This window comes from Budorcas taxicolor, chromosome 9 (assembly GCF_023091745.1).
Source record: "Budorcas taxicolor isolate Tak-1 chromosome 9, Takin1.1, whole genome shotgun sequence".
Classification (NCBI taxonomy): domain Eukaryota; kingdom Metazoa; phylum Chordata; class Mammalia; order Artiodactyla; family Bovidae; genus Budorcas; species Budorcas taxicolor.
Genome location: NC_068918.1, coordinates 21453749 through 21475379, shown reverse-complemented (window position 1 = coordinate 21475379; position 21631 = coordinate 21453749). Strand labels below are relative to the sequence as shown.

Sequence of the window (21631 nt, the reverse complement as noted above, 5' to 3'; positions counted from 1 at the left end):
AGGATTACCTCTTCATTCTAACTGGGAGAAAGGGAACACTGATAGGGCACATAAATATGCATCTGTATGCATAAATGCAGGACAGCTAGGAATTCCATATCTAAAAACTTCCATTTTTCCCAGTAAGATAGGATGTAAGATTTCCTCTTAGAAAAATGTGGGCAGGGCCAAGACAGTGAGTTTGATGAAATTCATTGAACACTGAAGAAAGAATATCTAAAATGATTCCAAAGCAACACAAAGAGCTGCTGAAGCTAGAGAAATACATCAGTGCACTATCAATTTAATGTTACAACACTCTGCTCAATTTTTCTGAGGACCGGAAGTGACCTAGAGTCTCTGCTCAATTTCAAGAGGACCAGAGGTGATCTAGCGTCTCTGCTCAATATCCTGAGGACCAGAGGTGACCTAGAGTCTCTGCTCAATTTCCTGGAGACCACAGGTGACCTAGAGCCTCTGCTTAATTTTCTGAAGACCAGAGATGACCTAGAGTAGAGGAACTGTAGGCAGGAAACTCTGAAAGAGAAGAAAGCAAAAATTTTGAAAGAAGTGTTGAAAGACTGCAGTGAAGCACCCTGAAGTCTTCACTAGACAGGAAAGAAACCAAGGCAATGAAGGGCTGGGAGAGTGGTAGGGAAAAAAAGCTAGATACAATATCTTAATATTGATTAGAAAAATTTATGAATTTACAGATTATACACACACACACACACACACACACACACACACACACACACAGAGGCTTCGCTGTCAGCTTAGACATTAAAGAATATGCCTGCAATGCAGGAGACCCAGGTTCGATCCCTGGGTTGGTAATATCTCCTGGAGAAGAGAATGACTACCCACTCCAGCATTCTTGCCTGGAGAATTCCATGGATAGAGGAGCCTGGTGGGCTACAGTCCATGCGGTCACAGAGAGTCAGACATGACTGAGTGACTAACACTTTTACTCTCATATGCTTATAAACTTATATATCTTTGTCTTCTCTCAAAGTTCTGGCTTCTTTCTGTACTTTCTCCTTTACTACAAAACATTTATATTTTGAAACCTATTAATAACTGGTCTTTGGCCATTTTTCTTGAGTAAAGAATTTATTAAGGGATGAAAAAATTATAAGGTATCTTCATATTCTCAAAGAACTTAATATTTCCCTAAAGAAGTGAGGTAGAATGATAAAAGATATCAAATTCACATACAAAGCTGTATGAAGTCAGCAAGAACAATAAAAATTCACCCAAAACAAAGAAGCCTTCTTGAAAAACTTAAAGTTTACTCTTTCACAATAAGATTTTTACCAGTGTTGGGATTATGGATAGTGGCAGCAGGAGCAGGAATAACCAAAGTGTAGGCACTGGTGTGCCTTCTAAGAGAAGTTTCACTTCTATCAATAACTAGATATGAGATTAGATAGATATATAAGGGCCAGGCTATGAAACATCTAGAATATTTTAGCTCAGACTAAGGATAAGCAGAAGAAGAATCATAAAATGGGGCAAAGTGTTCAAGAATAAAACAGTATTCCGTAGAAATTTTCCTCCCACTAAAATGCACCTGATATATTTTCATTCTTTCTTCCTCTAGTGTATTACTGCAGCGTAACTCACGAGGACATACACTGTGTTATGAACTGAAAAACTGCAGATTGTATGAATCACTATGATAACTTCAAATGTAGATCTGCTACAAAAGGTCACATTATGCTGTATCTTAAATCTGTGGAAAGTCTCTTGTATTAGCCAAAGCAATCTAATTTATTATGATATTAAAAAATAAATTACAAATCTGTTTATTAATAAAATTTACCATTTTCTAAAATGTAACAAAATATAATACTTACCACAAGACTTTGAATGTCCCAAAACTTCATCACCTTTCATGGTTTCACACAACTCAAAGTACTGAACACACTGCTGAACCGCTGTAGTTATCTAATAAAATAACAGCTTATTAATCCTAAAATTTTAAGCACACAAGTCCATGTATTAAAGAAGTTAGTCAAGGCTGTAAAATATGTTGAGAAAATATCTAAGAAAAATATTCAGAAAATTTAGAATAGCACCTTTCCACTGAAGCTCAGTCTCTGCAGTTACATTTTAACTACGGCTTCATTCCAGGAAACATGGAAAGTATTTGTAGACCAATAAATATACTATTGTTATAATGTTAGTATTAAGACAAAAATACAAATGTATTTTACATTTTATAGTGAAAGATGAAAAAATTCTGGTCATGACTTTAAAAATTCTCTTGTCAATATCCCCAATTTCCTTGCCTTAAGAGTCTTTTTTCCTACTTAGCCAGTAAAACGTGACCTGTATCTAGCTTTCATTCCCATCTTAGATACCAGAATTGCTAAAAGCTGATAAAGAAAATTCTCAATACAAAGAACAGTCATAAAAAACGATCTCCAACTTCTGTACCCAGTGATTCTCTGGTAGTCTTCATTCTACCTCCTTTTCCCACTCTCCTCAAGCAAAGATTTCAAACATTCTTCCTTTCCTCTGCACCTACATACTTCCTGTAGATACCATCTCATTCTGCTCTCAGATAAAATAGAGGTAACCAGTGAGTTAAGGAGTAATAATTGCTAGATGTAGTAATAAAGAGGGTTTTGTTGATCTTCAAAAGATCAATTTCAAGGGAGCTTGGGGAACAGAACTAACTATAAGGAAAGGGAACAGGAACTGAAAAATTAAAGACAGATAGTATAATTTTCATTTTCAAGAAGGTTGGCCATGAAAGAAAAAAAGGGTAAAACATAGGGGTGAGGTCTTAGGTCTAGAATGAATTCTTCAGGTTGAAAGGATATAGGCTTACTTAAGTAGAAAGGAAGTTAAAAGTGTATAGAAGAGAAAGGATAATTGATAGAATAGTGTCTAAGAGCAGGAGCAGCTAGGACCTAAAGGAAAGGAAAGGTTAAGCTTTAGATGGGAAAACAAAGGAGGCTATGCGGACAGAGATGAGTTCATAATGATGGAATCAAGGAATTGACAGATTTCCTAGTCTCATTCATTCTTATGGCCTTATTTCATGTAGAAGAATTAGCATGGCAGGATTACCATCACTAGAATGGCCCGCCTGTAAGACTGGACCTTGAACATCATCTGAAAACTTGGATTTCAGGATTTTTCCTACCATTCTAAAAACTGTACCTCAACAAACAATGTGGTTTTTATGCTGAACGTCTGTTTTCCTTCTGGGTGTGTGGAATTCCTGGTATATAGTAGGCAGAAGGTGCGGACATGATTAATTCCTCATTTAAAAAGAAAATGGGCACTAAATCTCTAATAAATTTCTCTGGTAGACAACATTTCACATGAGCTGTCATAATTTGACACTGGGGAAATTAAGATGAGTCCTGTGTGACTCTGCTGGGAAAGAAGACTCTTAGAAGTTCATGCTTGTGGAAACATGTATAATATCATATAAGAAACGAATCGCCAGTCCAGGTTCGATACAGGATCCCTGGGGCTGGTGCACTGGGATGACCCAGAGGGGTGGTTACAGGTAGGGAGGTGGGAGGGGGGTTCAGGATGGGGAACACGTGTACGCCCGTGGTGGATTCATGTTGATGTGTGGCAGAACCAATACAATATTGTAAAGTAAAAAAATAATAATAAGTTCATGCTTGGTATCTTCTCCAGTGTGCCTTATCCTTACACCAGTTCTGTTTTGCATCATTTTTTGGTAAGAAACCATAGCTGGGAATACAACTACATGCTGAGTGCTAGAAATTCTCCCAGCAAATCATCAAATCTAGGGATGGGCTTTGGGAACCCCCTTCCATATCTATGTCTAAATCAATCTTTAGGATCCAGATCAATAAAATGAAATCTCCCCACCAGGAAATCTGGATCTCAAACTTGATACAACCAAATCTACCAAATCCAAAGTCATAACCTTTTTCAAAATCCTGTTTTCTTCCTACTGTGTTACTTATATCAATGAATGACAAATATTCAAATGAGTAAGTCCTGACCCAAAGTATGAGTCACTAAGTCGTGTCTGACTCTTTGTGACCCCATGGACTGTAGCTCAGCAGGCTCCTCTGTCCATGGAATTCTCCCGACAAGAATACTGGAGTGGGTAGCCATTTCCTTCTCCAGGGGAACTTCTTGATCCATGGATTGAACCTGCACCTCCTGCACTGAAGGTGGATTCTTTATCATTGAGCCACCAGGGAAACTCAAGTCCTTACCCAACCCCCATTCAAAAAGTCAAGTCCTCTAAAACTTATATTCAAAATATAGTACTCCTAAGTCCATCCATTTATCCCAATTCACTGTCATAGCCTTAATTCATGTTTCCATCATCTCTTGCCTCTTAGGAAAGATGTATTGGAGTAAAAACTATCTCCACCTACAACTTCGGCCCATTTTCCAAATATTCCAAAGCTCTAATATAATGTTACTTCAGTACATGAAAATCTATCAGTGGATTACTAAATCTCCAGAATAAAGGTCAATCACCTAAATTTGACAATAAGAACTTTCTAATGACCTAACATTAGTTTTATTCCTATTACCCTCCAGATGCCCCTCTCCCAAGATACACACACAGGCACAGAGAAATACATCTACCTGTGTAAAAAGTCAGTCACCAAAAGCCAATTCAACAGTTATTTGACTAGTCAAATAACCAGTTCATTAAAAGCAAATCCACCAAAAATCTTACCAATCAGTACACATCAATTAATTCTGAAACATATTCAAAGCTGAAATGTACAACAAACTCATTTTTATCTGCAAAAGGGAAAAGGGTGAAGATTCCCTTCAAGTAGGTCTTATTTATTCTTCATGAAATTATGAGACCTTATCCTGCCTGATACATGATGAAAAAAGCTAAGGTCAGCTGACACAGACCCAATTTAAAGTATCCAAGAATTTTTCAAAAAACATCATCCACTTAATACTAGTTTTAAGGTAACTGGTTTTCAGGAAATTTTTCTAATACTAACTCACACTTCTCTTAGCAATTTATATCCAGCCCTATTAAGTATGTGCAGTTCCCAAGTGTACTATGTATTTTCCAATCCCTAAAGCCTTTAAAACATGCTATTCCATGGCCCTGAAATATTTTCCCACCACTACACCACCTTCCCTCCTTTCCAGAATAACACCTATTCATTAATTTAAAAATTTTCCCACAATTCTTGGAAATGAGTGGTTGTTCTATGGATAAAAGTCAGAACAACCATACTTTTATATAACCATGGTTAACAGGTATCTAGAACAAATTTAAAATCTTGTAAATCACTGTATGTCAACAGATCTCAATGAACTTTACTTCTGAGAACCAACCAATCAGCAGCCCCTTCCTTCTAAAAGTCAGCCAACAACAGACATGTTCTGGGAAATTTACAGTTGGCGCGAACTCACTTCTCACCTCTAAAAGCCCATCAGACCAGTTCCAAGTTTTCTCCAAAATCCTGTATTAACATCTGCTTTGCCTAATTAAGTAAGCAACAAATACAGTTTGATGCTTTGTTTCAGATACTGAACAGTGCTTTTAAACTTCAACATTTCTGGAGCTTCCATGGAGATTACCTTGAGGACTCTCAATTGGCATCATTCCATGGGGTCCTCAAAGAAAAGTGTCTACTGGGGCCACAAGTCCCAAGCTTTGATAATCCTTCAGATTCGCTACCACTCGAGTCTAAGATCTAAGATTCATCTTGCTTTATTTAGCTCTCATTGCTAGATTTTATTATCCTTGGATTTATTATGAAATGGGTCTTTGTACAAAGAAGCCTCGTTTTGGAGGAGCACCACTGGGTCATTAGTTATTTACGTGCCTATTCTTTTGTGCTCATTTTGCTTTTGTCATTATTTGTACAGACTCTGAACTCCTGTTTTTTGGGGTTAGCTTGCATCTACTGAATGAATACATAAAAGAATGCTCAGAAGAAGGCATAGTCCAAGAAGTCTCTAATCTAGTCAATTCGATCCAGTCCAGCCCTGAGATGAGTGGCTATCAGCAATAAACTCATTTAAAGGAAACTGGTCATATTGCCTTGGGTCTTCCACAAAAAAATCATGACTACACTCCCTGACTTGTCAATTCTTGAAAAAAAGGGAATCAATGATTATTCTGTCACCAATCACACAGCCCCTCCCTCACTTCAGCTTAGTCAGAACCTGAAACACCATTCATAAGCACACACTTTTACCCAAAAGTACAGTGATTTGTTTCATGTTTATCAGGAGTTTGTCTAGGATGCAGCCTCCGCTTGATAGAAATACTTCTGAGATTAAATTATATTAAAATCCTAATTCTTCAAAAAACTGCCACTATGGGGAAATTTTGATATGACAAACATAGTTACAACAGGCTCTAAAGAATCAGAAGACAAATGAACAAACAGCTTCTCTGTGAACTCAAAGCATTATCTCCAAGATAATCTAACTCAGACATTCTTTAGCTTACTTCCACTCAAATCTTCAAAAACTCATTCTTCCTTGCACTCATTTCTACTCATCTTTATTTTCATTAAGCAGTTAAACTTACTTCTGTTCCTTCTACCTCTTTCCCTCACTTCTTACATGTGTTATCTTTGGTTTGAGAAGGGTAACAATCACTGAGAAAGGCACATCTCAGAAGAGGAACAATTACAAGACATAATATCCCCTTTAAATTGCAGGAGCAGAAACAAATCTATAGCAAGTAAATTTAAATACTAAAGATTCAAGCTGAGAATATAAAAAAGGAGTATTCTAAACCTTCAGTTCAGTTCATTTCAGTCACTCAGTAGTGCCTGACTCTTTGCGATCCCATGGACTGCAGCACACCAGGCCTCCCTGTCCATCACCAACTCCCGGAGTTCACTCAAACTCATGTCCATCAAGTCAGTGATGCCATCCAACCATCTCACCCTCTGTCGGCCCCTTCTCCTCCTGCCTTCAATGTTTCCCAGCATCAGTGTCTTTTCTAATGAGTCAGTTCTTCACATCAAGTGGCCAAAATACTGAAGTTTCAGCTTCAGCATCAGTTCTTCCAGTGAATATACAGGACTGATCTTCTTTAAAATTGACTGTTTGGATCTCCTTGCAGTCCAAGGGACTCTCAAGAGTCTCCTCCAACACCACAGTTCAAAAGCATCAATTCTTCAGGGCTCAGCCTTCTCTATAGTCCAACTCTCACATCCATACATGACCACTGGAAAAACCATAGCCTTGACTAGATGGACCTTTGTTGGCAAAGTAATGTCTCTGCTTTTTAATATGCTATCTAGGTTGGTCATAATTTTTCTTCCAAGGAGCGAGCGTCTTTTAATTTCATGGCTGTAGTCACCATCTGCAGTGATCTTGGAGACCCCCAAAATAAAATCTGCCACTATTACCACTGTTTTCCCATCTATTTCCCATGAAGTGATGGGACCAGATGCCATGATCTTCGTTTTCTGAATGTTGAGCTTTAAGCCAACTTTTTTGCTCTCCTCTTTCACTTTCATCAAGAGGCTCTTTAGTTCTTCTTCACTTTCTGCCATAAGGGTGGTGTCATCTGCATATCTGAGGTTATTGATATTTCTCCCAGCAATCTTCATTCCAACTTATACTTCTTCCAGCTCAGCGTGTCTCATGATGTATTCTGCCTAAGTTAAATAAGCAGGGTGACAATATACAGCCCTGACGTACTCCTTTTCCAATTTGGAACCAGTCTGTTGTTCCATGTCCAGTTTTAACTGTTGCTTCCTGACATGCATACAGGTTTCTCAGGAGGCAGGTCAGGTGGTCTGGTATTCCCCTCTCTTTCAGAATTTTCCAGAGTTTATTGTAATCCACACAGTCAAAGGCTTTGGCATAGTCGATAAAGCAGAAATTCTAAACGTTACAAAAGATATATTTGCTGTAAAATTCAGGATTTTATTTCATACTTATTCTCCTGCAGGAGAATATTTCCTGTAGGAAATATGTACCAGCCAGTTCATTTAACTATTAATCTCTAAGATTGGGGCGGCAGGGTGCGGAGGGCAGGTGGAGAGGAGGAGTAGAGTGGTGGTGGTATGAAAACAGTAAGGTAGGAAAAACCAAGGAAAAATTTGAATAACCTACCTGTCAACATTTTTTTTTAGCAACCTGAAGAAGCCAAGGAAAATGGGAAATGTACTACATAAGGCCATCTCAGAAGCCATTCTCTTAAGGGTAAACTGGACAAAAGATTCCAATTGTTAAAAGATTAAATATCTGTGCTGATAGCCAAAATGCTTTTCAACTAGTTCATAAAAACAAAGTTCTTAACTTCCTCAGATATGGCTTTAAAAAAACTGGCAACACATACTTGAATGATCTGTCGCCCATTGCTACCTATTGAATCTTCCCCTATGGCTCAGCCGTAGAGAATCCACCTGCAATGCAGGAGACACAGGAGACGCACGTTCAATCCCTGGTGGGGACGATCCCCTGCAGGAGGATATAGCAACCCACTCCAGTATTCTTGCCAGGAGAAGCCCATGGACAGAGGAGCCTGGCGGGCTATAGTCCATAAAGACGCAAAGAGTCAGAAACTACTGAAGTGACTGAGCATGCATGCACATTACCCATTGAAAATGTCACACCTTTCACAGAACAAACTGCACAGAGTAGCTACTAACACATATTAGTTTTAAATGTAATTAAGATATCAAAAATTTAGTCTCTTAGTTTCCCTAATCCCATTAAGTTTTCAGTGGATATATATCTTTCACCGTTGTACAAAATATTATCAGATAGCACCTATAAGAAGCTAGAGGACATGCTTTAGCAGATACTCATATCACACTGCTGTGACTGAAGTTCTTTCACAAGGGTCTCTTATAAAACAAAAGACGAATCCATGAGTGATTCAGAGTTCCCACTACTACTGGTGCTTAGTCTCTTAAGCTGTGTCCAACTCTTTGCAACCCCATGGACTGTAGTCCACCAGGATCCTCCATCCATGGTATTTCCCAGACAAGAATACTGGGAAGAGTTGCCATTTCCTTCTCCAGGGGATCTTCCCAACCCAGGGATCTAACCTGTGTCTCCTGCATTGGCGGTGGATTCTTTACCACTGAGACACCTGGGAAACGTGTGTGTGTGTGTTTATGTATGCACATGTATGTACACCCATAAGTACAACCATTAAAAAATATCTTTTAGTATTTTGGTAAATTCAGGAAAACTTTAAGAGAAAATAAGATTTAGGATGAAACCTCATGCAAGATGCAAGTTTGGTTCATTATGTATATGAGGTAAAATATGTGAACAAGTTGGTAGAATATTGAAGCTGATAATATTTGTGGGCTAAGAACTGACTGTAGTAATTCAGTTTTCAAATAAGGAACATATTTTAAGAGTTAACCTAAAAGAAACATTTGAAATACTTCCACCAGGGCCTTTCTGACAGCAAGAGTGAGATATCTGTATGTCAAATCATGCAAGGAAAAAATCATTCCTGTTTTTTCTTCTTTCTCTATTCTAGCAAGATCACTTTATGCTCACATGGCAGCAACAAATTTCCATTAAAAATGGGAATGAGAGAGAAATATAGAAAGACTTTCAGTTTCTCTAAGGATTTTTAAATACCTATTACCTCTACAAATAAATTCCCATCCTAATAGTCAATATCTCCATCTTCTCCTTTCTGAATCCCAATTCTTTTAATTCTCAAACAGAAAACAATTATTGTTCTCCTTTCTTCAATTTATGTCCTAGTACAGTATTCTTAAAATTCACAATTCTAGGAATCTTTCTCTTCACTTCTCTTCTCAAGATTTTACTTAAGTACATAAACTGTATTTATTATCTGAAAGTCATATCAGTATAACCGTAATTTCACAATTTTCATATTTGTCAATTATTCACTAGACTTGCTGAATTCATTCCTTTCAGTGCTCTAACACGTTGTTCTACCAATAGCATTAAAAGCTGAAAATTTTACTAATATATTTTACAGTATTAGTTTGTATTTAGTATAACTTGAATCAATATGTGTAAATACAAATGCACTTACCATTCTGAGTTTTTTAATGCAACTTTCAGTCAAAAGCATGGGTAAATTCTGTAGAATGAAATTGAGCGGAGGTGGGGGGGAACGCTACAAACACCTGATCTGAATTAAACTATATGATAATACTTAATGGCTTATCCCAAAGTATCTTGTTGCAGCTCAATTTATTAATACTATGAAGTTATAGACTTCCTAACTGTTATCTTGACTGCATTTTAAGTCTCTACTTTTATCCTTTTATGTTTCACAGAACGGTAGTTTAAAAGCCACATAAAAGGGGGATTACTTCATTATCCAACATTAATTATCACTCAACTTTGCACATTCAAGTTATTACATCATATATCTTCTTGCGATTTTATTTCTCAAGATAAGAACAAAAACATAGACTTACCAGAGATTTATATTTCTTTTCGAGAAGTCTTAGTACTGTAGTTCTGCTATAATATGCATGCTAAAATTGGGAGGAAAATGACATTTAATATTCAAGCTATACCATTCAAAATCTATTTTTCCTACATCATTTCTTTCTAATAACATAAATTACAGAATAACTTAGTTTAAATTATTGTAATCAAAGGAAAACAGGTTTTTCTAAGTACAATGATTTATAAGCATAGCAATCACAAGAATGCAAATCATATTAAAAACTGGAGCATTTACTAATAGACCAGTATCCCTGATTTATCCAGGGATAGATTCTATCCTTTAGTTGTGTCCAGTTACCATACTAAGTTATTTTAAAACCAAAAAATATGCCTGACTACCAGTTTATGACAGAGCCTACAGGGAAGATTAAGAAATGAGGGCAAGGAGGGGTGAGGGGAGAACTCACAACTCTCACAACAAGGAGGGAACTTGTGTTTACATACACATAAGTAAGCCAAGGTTGAAATGCTCTCAAGGGACAGTATCTTAATCATTCCCTGCCAACCATATTTTAAAACCACTTCAAAGTGCCAAAAGAAACTCTCCTTAGAACTAAACAAAAATGAGATTAAAATATGTTTTTTATGCATTGTACAAAAGGGAAATTTTACATAAATATTACTTAGGTTCAATATCATTAGCCTTTAATGTAGTTTTTCATTTTACTTTAAAAAATAATATTCTGTAAAAGCTATCAGAACTTCTGGGGAATAGAATTTAATCAAATAAGTTTTGCATTAATTGAGAGATAATCAAAACCCTTTGTTTTAGGGGGGCTTCTCTTGTGGCTCAGTTGGTAAAGAATCCACCTGCAATGAAGAAGACCTGGGTTCAGCCCCTGGGTTGGGAAGATCCCCTGGAGAAGGGAAAGGCTACCCACTCCAGTATTCCTGCCCCATGGGGTCGCAAAGAGTTGTACACGACTGAGTGACTTTCACTCTCACTTTCTGTGTTTTAACCCTTGTAGCTTAAAATGTTTTAAAAAAATCATTAATTCATTTTTCAGGTTTAGTAAGAGAAATATGCTGCCTTACAACTAAACTATTGACCATGTTCTGAAAAGAAAGCCTCATAATACATCCCTTAGATCACAGTTCACATACCACAACCCTCAGGTCAAAGTTAGCTGCCTCCTGATATTTGGTGAACAATGTTTTATCTATAGGTGTTTCTGGGCTATGGCAGAGAACAGATTAGTTGCATCAGAGACAGGACAGTCTACAAAGTCAGAAATATTTACTGCCTGGCTCTTAAAGTATGACGACTTCTGCCTTAGAGGAATGAAGAATGTGATAAATTTTAGTAATACTAGAACACAATGGGAGCTATTTAGTAATTTTCTGTTGGTTGGATTTCCTATGATGTCTCATTTTCTTTAGAATTAAGTGCTGACATTAAAAATGTTAAGTGAAAAAAGTTAATTATAAGCACTTAATGGCAACCCACTCTGGTACTCTTGCCTTGAAAATCCCATGGACGGAGGAGCCTGGTAGGCTGCAGTCCATGGAGTCGTTCGGACACGACTGAGCGACTTCACTTTCACTTTTTACTGTCATGCATTGGAGAAGGAAATGGCAACCCACTCCAGTGTTCTTGCCTGGAGAATCCCAGGGACGGGGGAGCCTGGTAGGCTGCGGTCCATGGGGTCGCACAGAGTCGGACACGACTGAAGCGACTTGGCAGCAGCAGAAGCAGAATATGATGTGTTAAAATTAATCTGTTTAGGTCTTTTTTAAAGCATACAACTACATAAAATAAAATCTCAATAGTTGTTATGCCCATGTATAGAATTACAGATATTTAATTTTATTTCGGCTTTTACATGTTTTGCATATGTTCTATAACAGTGGTATAATTTGATAATCAAAAAAGAAAAAAGTCAAATATCAGATTGAGGAACAAAGTTTCAGTTTCAGTTCAGTGGCTCAGTCATGTCCAACTCTTTGTGACCCCATGTACTGCAGCACACCAGGCTTCCCTGCCCATCACCAACTCCTGGAGTTTACTCAAACTCCTGTCCATTGAGTCAGTGATGCCATCCAACAATCTCATCCTTTGTCGTTCCCGTCTCCTCCTGCCCCCAATCCCTCCCAGCATCAGGGTCTTTTCTAATGAGTCAATTCTTCGCATCAGGTGGCCAAAGTATTAAAGTTTCAGCTTCAGCATCAGTCCTTCCAATGAATATTCAGGACTGATTTCCTTTAGGATGGACGTCTTGGATCCGCCTGCAGTTCAAGGGACTCTCAAGAGTCTTCTTCAACACCACAGTTCAAAAGCATCAATTCTACAGTGCTCATCTTTCTTTAATTCCAACTCTCACATCCATATGTGACTACTGGAAAAACCACAGCTTTCACTAGATGGACCTTTGTTGGCAAAGTAATATCTCTGCTTTTTAGTATGTTATCTAGGTTGGTCATAACTTTTCTTCCAAGGAGCAAGCATCTTTTAATTTCATGGCTGCAGTCACAATCTGCAGTGATTTTGGAGGCTAAAAAAATACTCCGTCACTGTTTTCACTGTTTCCCCATCTATTTGTCATGAGGAACAAAGAGTTCAAGCTAAATTAAGTTGAGTAAGCATTTACCAAACATATACTATACAGAGCTCAGGTAAATGTTAAGTACCAAACAAATGCTTTGGTTAACTGGGCATTATCATACAGTTGATATGATAATGCAAACCATTCAATGTCACAGTAACCCAAGTCTATGCCCCAAACAGTAATGCTGAAGAAGCTTAAATTGAAGGGGTCTACGAAGACCTACAAAACCTTCTAGAACTAACACTCAAAAATGAGGTCCTTTTCATTATAGGGAACTGGAATGCAAAAGTGGTAAGCTAAGAGATACCTAGAGTAACAGGCAAATTTGCCCTTGGAATACAGAATGAAGCAGGACAAAGGCTAATAGAGTTTTCCCAAGAGAACACACTGGTCACAGCAAATGCCCTCTTCCAACAACACAGGAGAAGACTCTACACATGGACGGCATCAGATGGCCAACAATGATGTCAGATTAATTATACTCTTTGCAGCCAAACATGGAGAAGCTCTATACAGTCAGCAAAAATAAGACTGGGAGCTGACTGTGGCTCAGATAATGAACGCCTTATTGCCAAATTCAGACTTAAACTGAAGAAAGTAGGGAAACCCACTAGACCATTCAGGTATGACTTAAATCAAATCCCTTAAGATAATATAATGGAAGTGACAAGGATATTCAAGGAATTAGATATGATAGAGTAGCTGAAGAACTATGGGCGGAGGTTCGTGACACTGTACAGGAGGCAATGATCAAGACCAAGTAACTGAGAAAAGAAAAGAGGCAAAAGGGAAAGGAGAAAAGGAAACATAGGTCCATTTGAATGCAGAGTTCCAAAGGATAGCAAGGAGAGATAAAAAAAAGCCTTCCTCAGAGATCAATGAAAAGAAATAGAGGAAAACAATAGAATGGGATAGACTAGAGAACTCTTAAAGAAAATCAGAGATACCAAGGGAACATTTCATGCTAAGATGGACACAATTAAGGACATAAATGGTATGGACCTAATAGAAGCAAAAGATACTAAGAAGAGGTGGCAACACTACACAGAAGAACTATACAAAAAAGATCTTCATGACTCAGATAATCATGATGGTGTGATCACTCACCTAGAGCCAGACATCCTGGAATGTGAAGTCAAGTAGGCCTTAGGAAGTATCACTACAAAGCTAGTGGAAGTTATGGAATTCCAGTTGAGCTCTTTCAAATCCTAAAAGATGGTGCTGTTAAATGCTACACTCAGTATGCCAGCAAATTTGGAAAACTCAACAGTGGCCACAGGACTGGAAAAGGTCAGTTTTCATTCCAATTCCAAGGAAAGGTAATGCCAAAGAATTTTCAAACTACCACACAATTGCACTCATCTCACACGCTAGCGAAGTAATGCTCAAAATTCTCCAAGCCAGGCTTCAACAGTACGTGAACCATGAACTTCAGATGTTCATGTTGGATTTAGAAAAGGCAGAGCAAGCAGAGATCAAATTGCCAATATCCGTTGGATCATCAAAAAAGCAAGAGGGTTCTAGAAAAACATCTACTTCTGCTTTATTGATTATGCCAAAGCCTTTGACTACGTACATCACCACAAATTGTGAAAAATTCTTAAAGAGATGTGGATACCAGACCACCTGACCTGCCTCCTGAGAAATCTGTAGGCAGGTCAAGAAGTAACAGTTAGAACTGTACATGGAACAACAGACTGGTTCCAAATCCGGAAAGGAGTACATCAAGGCTGTGTATTGTCACCCTGCTTACTTAACTTCTATGCAGAGTACATCATAAGAAATGCTGGGCTGGAAGCACAAGCTGGAATCAAGATTGCCAGGAGAAATATCAGATATGCAGATGACACCACCCTTATGGCAGAAAGTGAAGAAGAATTAAAGAGCCTCTTGATGAAAGTGAAAGAGGAGAGTGAAAAACTTGGTTTAAAACTCAACATTCAGAAAACTAAGAACATGGCATCTGGTCCTATCACTTCATGGCAAATAAATGGGGAAACAGTGGAAACAGTGTCAGACTTTATTTTGGGGGGCTCCAAAATCACTGCAGATGGTGATTGCAGCCATGAAATTAAAAGACGCTTACTCCTTGGAAGAAAAGCTATGACCAATCTAGACAGCATATTAAAAAGCAAAGACACTACTTTGCTGACAAAAATCTGTCTAGTCAAAGCTATGGTTTTTCTAGTAGTCATGTATGGTTTGAGAGTTGGACTATAAAGAAAGCTGAGTGCTGAAGAATTGATGCTTTTGAACCATGGTGTTAGAGAAGACACTTGAGAGTCACTTGGGCTAGAAGGAGATCCAACCAATCAATCCTAAAGGAAATCAGTCCGAATATTCATTGGAAGGACTGATGCTGAAGCTGAAATTCCAATTCTTTGGCCACCTGATGCCAAGCACTGACGATGTATTTGAAAACACCCTGATTCTGGAAAACATTGAAGGTGGAAGGAGAAGGGGCTGACAGAGGATTAGATGGTTGGATGTCATCACTGACTCAATGGACATGAGTTTGAGTAAACCATGGGAGTTGGTGATGGACAGGGAAGCCTGGAGTGCTGCAGTCCATGGGGTCACAAAGAGTCGGACACGACTGAGTGACTGAACTGAACTGATACAGTTGAGATAAAAATAAAATTTTAAAAAAAGGAAAGCATCAGCTAGATAACATCTAAGTCATGCCAAGTAGTAATGAAGCATGTTGCTGCTTTGCATGGTTTGCATGGCAAGATATGGCCCCATTCCCATCCTTCCCACTGCAACAAAGACATGTTGAGAGGGACAAAGACATAGGAACACAATCCAATATAACTATGACTACTGTCAGACACAGGCTACTCTTACTCAACAGCAGAAGAGGGAGGTAACAGTGTTTAACAATCTTTTAATATTAGTACAATTCTAAGGCAGTGGTCAGTTCCACAGGAAGCCACCAGCATTCAGGCATTAAACACATTTTCTAAACTGCAGATTCAGGAAGTGGCAAATGAAGAGATGTTTCCAGACATCTATAAGCCAGAGAAAAGTGAAACTGAACCCTTCTGGTTTACCAGATCTTCTTTAAAAATTCATAGCTGTAGAACTAAGATATAAGACTTCTCTGGCAGTCCAACAGTTAACTCTGCTCTTCCAATGCAGGGGGCACAGGTTTCATTCCTGGTCGGGGAACTAAGATCTCATACGTGGAGTGGCAAGGCCAAAAGATTTTAAAAATTTAAAAATAAAATAAAATAAGACATGATTTGGAATAGGTCATTCAGTTTAGTAGATTCAAATGAATTACCATTAAAATCCTATTCTGAATCTGTCACCTACTAGGTAAAGAATACAGAGCAAGTCACTTCTCTATGCCTCAGGTGCTGCATCTGTAAAATAGGTTAATAATACTGTCTATGTCATGAACTGTTATAAGAATTAAATGAGTTAACACATGTAAACGTGATTAGAATTCTTGATACTATAAACAAACAGCAGCTATTCTTTAAAGCAATACAGCAATGCAAAGAAAGGTAGAAAAACATTCCATATTTCCTTACCATCCACTTTTTGAACCACACAGCTTTGGTATCCACCAATGCAAGAAAATATATCGGATCCAAAATTTTTTGTGAGACAAGATGGCTTTGATCATGTTTAACTGATAACAAAGACAAAGTACTCTCCACAATTTCTTCCATATACCTAATAGTTTGGGAAAGAAGTGATTTTTAGAAAAAAAATATATAATAGTGACTTTTATTTATTTTTTATTTATGGAATGATAAAGTAATAGGTAATATTTAGAAACATCATTTTTTAATATTTCAGTAAATGGCAGAGATGAGATTCACCCCCAATTTCCTCTGCTCTAAAAACTTACATTCTACTTCAGCACTGGCTGTTCAAATTTAACTTTCCGTTTTAGACAGTAGTTACCCTTACAACCTCATTAAAAATCTTAGAATTAAAAAGGGAAAAGTTTAAAGAACACTGAAGAAACTTCACCAAAGTATCAAAGACTCAAAGACCAGTAATGAAAGAACCTGAGGCTGCAGCACCCTCTTTTCACCTTGTTGTGATAATTTTGTTGCTGTTTAGTCACTAAGTTGTGCCTGACTCTTTTTGCAACCCCATGGACTGTAGCCTATCAGGTTCCTCTCTTCATGGGATTAACCAGGCAAGAATACCAAAGCGGGGTACATTTACTTCTCCAGGGGATCTTTCGGACCCATGGATCAAACCCACAATTTCCTGCATTGGCAGGTGGATGTTTTACAGCTGAGCCACTTAGGAAACACATTGTGATAATTAAACTGTATTATATATACTGGTATAGAGCCATTCACATAGCTAAGTACAAAACATGAAAAGCTAAAAACAAACCACATAAAATCAGTTGACTATCTACTTTTTGAAATTTATGTGGCCAGTAAGATTCCTAATCTTAGTACTGGTATAAATTATGAGGCTTACTTTTCTGGGTGTCGAATCCAAAAAGATGGAGCCTCTTTCTGATATTCATTTAGAAGACGAATCTATAAAACAGTGTATAACCATTCTCAAAAGGTTAGAATTCTTAAATACAGAATTACATCAAGAGAAATAAAAGCATATTACAGAAAGTAAATACCTTTTTAAGTAAATGGGTCACATTAGGATTACTTATGTCTATGCCAGTTGAAAGAGCAGGAATATTATTTTCTCTAGAAAGAAAGTATAACTCCAAATATTTAGCTAAAAAGGAAAAGTAAAAATAAGATTATTATGCCATTCAGTTATAGTGCTTTCTAAAAAGTTATTTCCTATCCATTTTTCTTAAGCACAAATTTTCAAAAGTTTTGAAAATGATATAATCAACATACCTAAGCTTGTATAAATTTCCTTGGTCATATGTAATGGTGAAAGTGTAAACGTCTGTGCATAGAATTTTAAAATCCGGTCCTATGGAAATAAAACAAAATTTGTATACAAGATTATTTCATCATCTATTTTCGTAAGAATCATTTTTTCACATAGCGAAAACCTTAAATACATGACCATTCAAAAACTTCAATAGAAATGTAACTAAAATGGCACATTCTTGTGTTGGTTGACAAAAAGTAAAGTGAACCAAAACTAAGAGTCAATCTAATGTAGCAGAACATTGTAAAATTTGGTAATAGTGGGGATACAGACATGAGGAGGCAGAGTGAGATTCCCTAAAGGAAGGAAACAATATAATTTGTTATAATCTGACACAATGTAAAGGTGTCAGACAAGGAAACAGTAGGAGTACTAAATGTGAAAAACAAAAAACCCACTCCTTTCCAAATCCATTATCTGCTTTTGTTTTAATTGCTTACATGGAAAGTTTAGACTTTTAGGACTTCAATAATTTTACCTACTCCCAAGAAAAATGTTATATTGTAAAATTTTACATTATTAAAACATAAAGTAGGAACCATCACAATGTAAAAAAATTAAATGAGATAATAGAAGTAGTCAGTGCGTGACACTAACAGGTACTTAGGAATGACAGCTTATCATTTTAATTATACCAACTTTGATGGAATTAACCTTAATAGTGAAATTCAATTTCTCATTAAAAAAATAAAATTCCCTCAAATACTCTACTTTGAGGAAAAAACTAATAACCTTGCCTATATCAAATATTCAGTTCAGTTCAGTTCAGTTCAGTCACTCAGTCGTGTCTGACTCTTTGCGATCCCATGAATTGCAGCACGCCAGGCCTCCCTGTCCATCACCAACTCCCGGAATTCACCCAAACTCACGTCCATTGAGTCGGTGATGCCATCCAGCCATCTCATCCTCTGTCGTCCCCTTTTCCTCCTGCCCCCAATCCCTCCCAGCATCAGAGTCTTTTCCAATTAGTCAACTCTTCGCATGAGGTGGCCAAAGTACTGGAGTTTCAGCTTCAGCATCGTTCCTTCCAAAGAACACCCAGGGCTGATCTACTATAGAATGGACTGGTTGGATTTCCTTGCAGTCCAAGGGACTCTCAAGAGTCTTCTCCAACACCACAGTATCAAATATTAAATTAATACATTTAAGAAAATGGTTACCCAAGAAGATGTACATGGCTCAGATGGTAAAGAATTTGCCCACAATGTGGGAGACCTGGGTTCAGTCCCTGGGTTGGGAAGACACCCTGGAGAAAGGAATGGCAACTCATTCCAATATTCTTGCCCGGAGAATTCCATGGGCAGAGGAGCCTGGTGGTACATAGTCCATGGGGTCGCAAAGAGTCACATACAGTTGAATGACTAACACATGTACACACAAATGACTAAAAATATATTGCAATAACCCAAGAGATTCTTACCGAACATAGGGTATTAATTAATTTGGGAAGCATGTTTTCATAGTTGCAGCAATTCGTAAGCATTAATATTTGTCACACTTTCAAACACTATATACTTCAATCAGTTACATGTAAGCATTCTTCGGAGTAGAAAACGAAGAAACAGAATTGAACTCAAGAATTTGGATAAAGCATATGTTCTAGACAAAAAGAACATCGTGCCTTGTTTCCTATTCAAATGACTGGTTCTGTGTGTCATCTCTCCTCAGGTGACTGCTTCTTCCAATTTTATTGCCTTAAGTACTAACACAAACTCCTGCTGCATATAATGGCCAAACCAAACCACTTAAATTGACCCAGCATGATCTTTACAATGTTTATAAAAATAATAAAGAAAGCCTATTAGAGCATTATTCTATCTTTAAAAGGGAAACTTAATTGTATTTCCAGTTAGAATGCGTTGAAGTGAAAAGGTAGCCGTGAAATATCTTCCCCCTTGAATCCTTCAGAATTTTTGAGAAGTCTGCATCACCCTCTGGTGTTAGTATGGTTGAACTGCATCCAGGATTGAGTAAACACCATTTTCCCTCTTACAAAAATATGAACAAATCACTTGCTTCCAAATCCCTTCTGTTTACCAGTACAATTATACTTTCATTGATGAAAGAGTATTTTTAAGTGGTAAAAAGGTATTGAGATTTATTTTTATGAACTGTTTACCGTCTCATCTTCTAGAATATAAGTTCTATGCAGGTAAAGGCTTCTGTCTTGCTCAGTGTGTTCCCAGCATCTGATCTAGAATGATGTGTACTGTAGGTAAATTTATCTTTTACTAATACCTTAAAAAATTCTATATTAAAAAATCTTATATATTTTTAAGGACAATTTTTTCCTTCACTGATATATCATTTATGAAGAAAAAGGCACTTAAAAAACTTAAGTTTGTAGTTAAATGTGATGCTGGAATACAGTCAGGATTTTTTTTTAATCCCATGTAATTACTGCACTTTTTAACGTAACCTTGCTTTTCATCACATAGTTTCTGAGAAGTCATATGTGAATCATTTCTTACATAAGTACCTCTACTACTTTGCAACCTTAATTTTTGCAATTATCTATATTTTCTGTATAATTCATCTCTATTATCTTCTAATGTCTTATCTTTACAGTTTTCTAACTTCTCTTTCTAGGCAGTTAGTAGTAGTGGTTTAGTTGCTAAGTCATGTCCAACTCTCACGATCATGAACTGTAGCCTGCCAGGCTCCTCTGTCCATCGGATTCTCCAGGCAAGAATACTAGAGTGGGCTGTCATTTCCATTTCCAGGGGATCTTTGAGACCTAGGAACCGAACCTGGGTCACTTGCATTGCAGGCAGATTCTTTACCAACTGAGTTAGGAGGGAAGCCATGCTAAGCACTTAAGCAATCTCTAACACTTAAATACATAAGGAAAATGCTTATTTAAATCTTTCAGAGTAAATTTTAATCATTCCAAGTTCAAGTTTTCACATATGAATTCTTTCAAAAACACACTCTTTCTTTTAAAATATTTTTCTTAATTGAAAAACAATGACACAGATACTTGGATGTCCCTTTAGAAAATAAAAACAAAATGTATACGCTAATAAAGTCTGTCTCGGCAATGAAGCGTGATACTAACCAGACCCTGGATCTAATCATGATGTCGTAAGCTAATTCCCTTAAAAAAAAAAAAAAAAGTTGACAATTCAAAAGCTGGAGGTGAATTTCCATAAATATTTGAGTTACTATTAAAGAAAATTATATTCCATTTGCTTCTAGAATGGTAGGGAAAAAAAACAGAAATGTTTATATTTCTGTAAGCATTTCCTTACACTAAATACAGGATCAGGATCTGAAAGATACACTGTCAGCTTCTCACAGAGAGTGGTCCAATTTTCACAGTTCAGGACATCAGATGGAGGAGCTGAACATAGTGTTTGCAAGGCTTCATATCTCACCTATAATTTTTTAAAAGAATTTTTATTAATAATCAGCCATCAAAATAACAGCAATTTTCAAAATATTTAACAAACATTGAAAGGTGGATAATTGCTTTAAAGAGCCAATTGAGAATCAGATGCCCCTTCATGAAACAATTCTTGATAACTGATTTTTTTAGACTGCTTAGCAGAGAAACAAAATAGGTTATTTTATGTAATGCAAAAACTAAAAAACATTAAAAGTTCATTAGGATTTTTCCACAGGATGTTGCAGAAAAACAAATTTTTTTCGCCCATCCAATATACTGGGAGATTCTGGGTCACATGTCTGAGGGGAACAGGAGAAGGAATGGTGGTCAAATCTGAAAAGCCAGAATAAAGTGTCCCAGTGTCTCCTCCCATAGACTTTCCTCATTAGAACCATCCCCCACACGTGGTCCTGAGGCA

At 37.2% G+C, this 21631-nt stretch overlaps 1 protein-coding gene across 1 annotated transcript in view; it reads right to left on the bottom strand.

Moving 5' to 3' along the window:
- TBC1D32 (TBC1 domain family member 32) overlaps nt 1–21631 on the bottom strand; it is a 194732-nt gene that overhangs the window by 149517 nt on the left and 23584 nt on the right. The window contains exons 5-11 of the mRNA XM_052645875.1: nt 21077–21202; nt 17786–17864; nt 17554–17657; nt 17397–17458; nt 16481–16625; nt 10362–10421; nt 1839–1929 (exon numbers count right to left, since the gene is read on the bottom strand). Coding sequence (XP_052501835.1) covers nt 1839–1929; nt 10362–10421; nt 16481–16625; nt 17397–17458; nt 17554–17657; nt 17786–17864; nt 21077–21202 — 667 coding nt within the window. The remainder of the gene's footprint in view (nt 1–1838; nt 1930–10361; nt 10422–16480; nt 16626–17396; nt 17459–17553; nt 17658–17785; nt 17865–21076; nt 21203–21631) is intronic.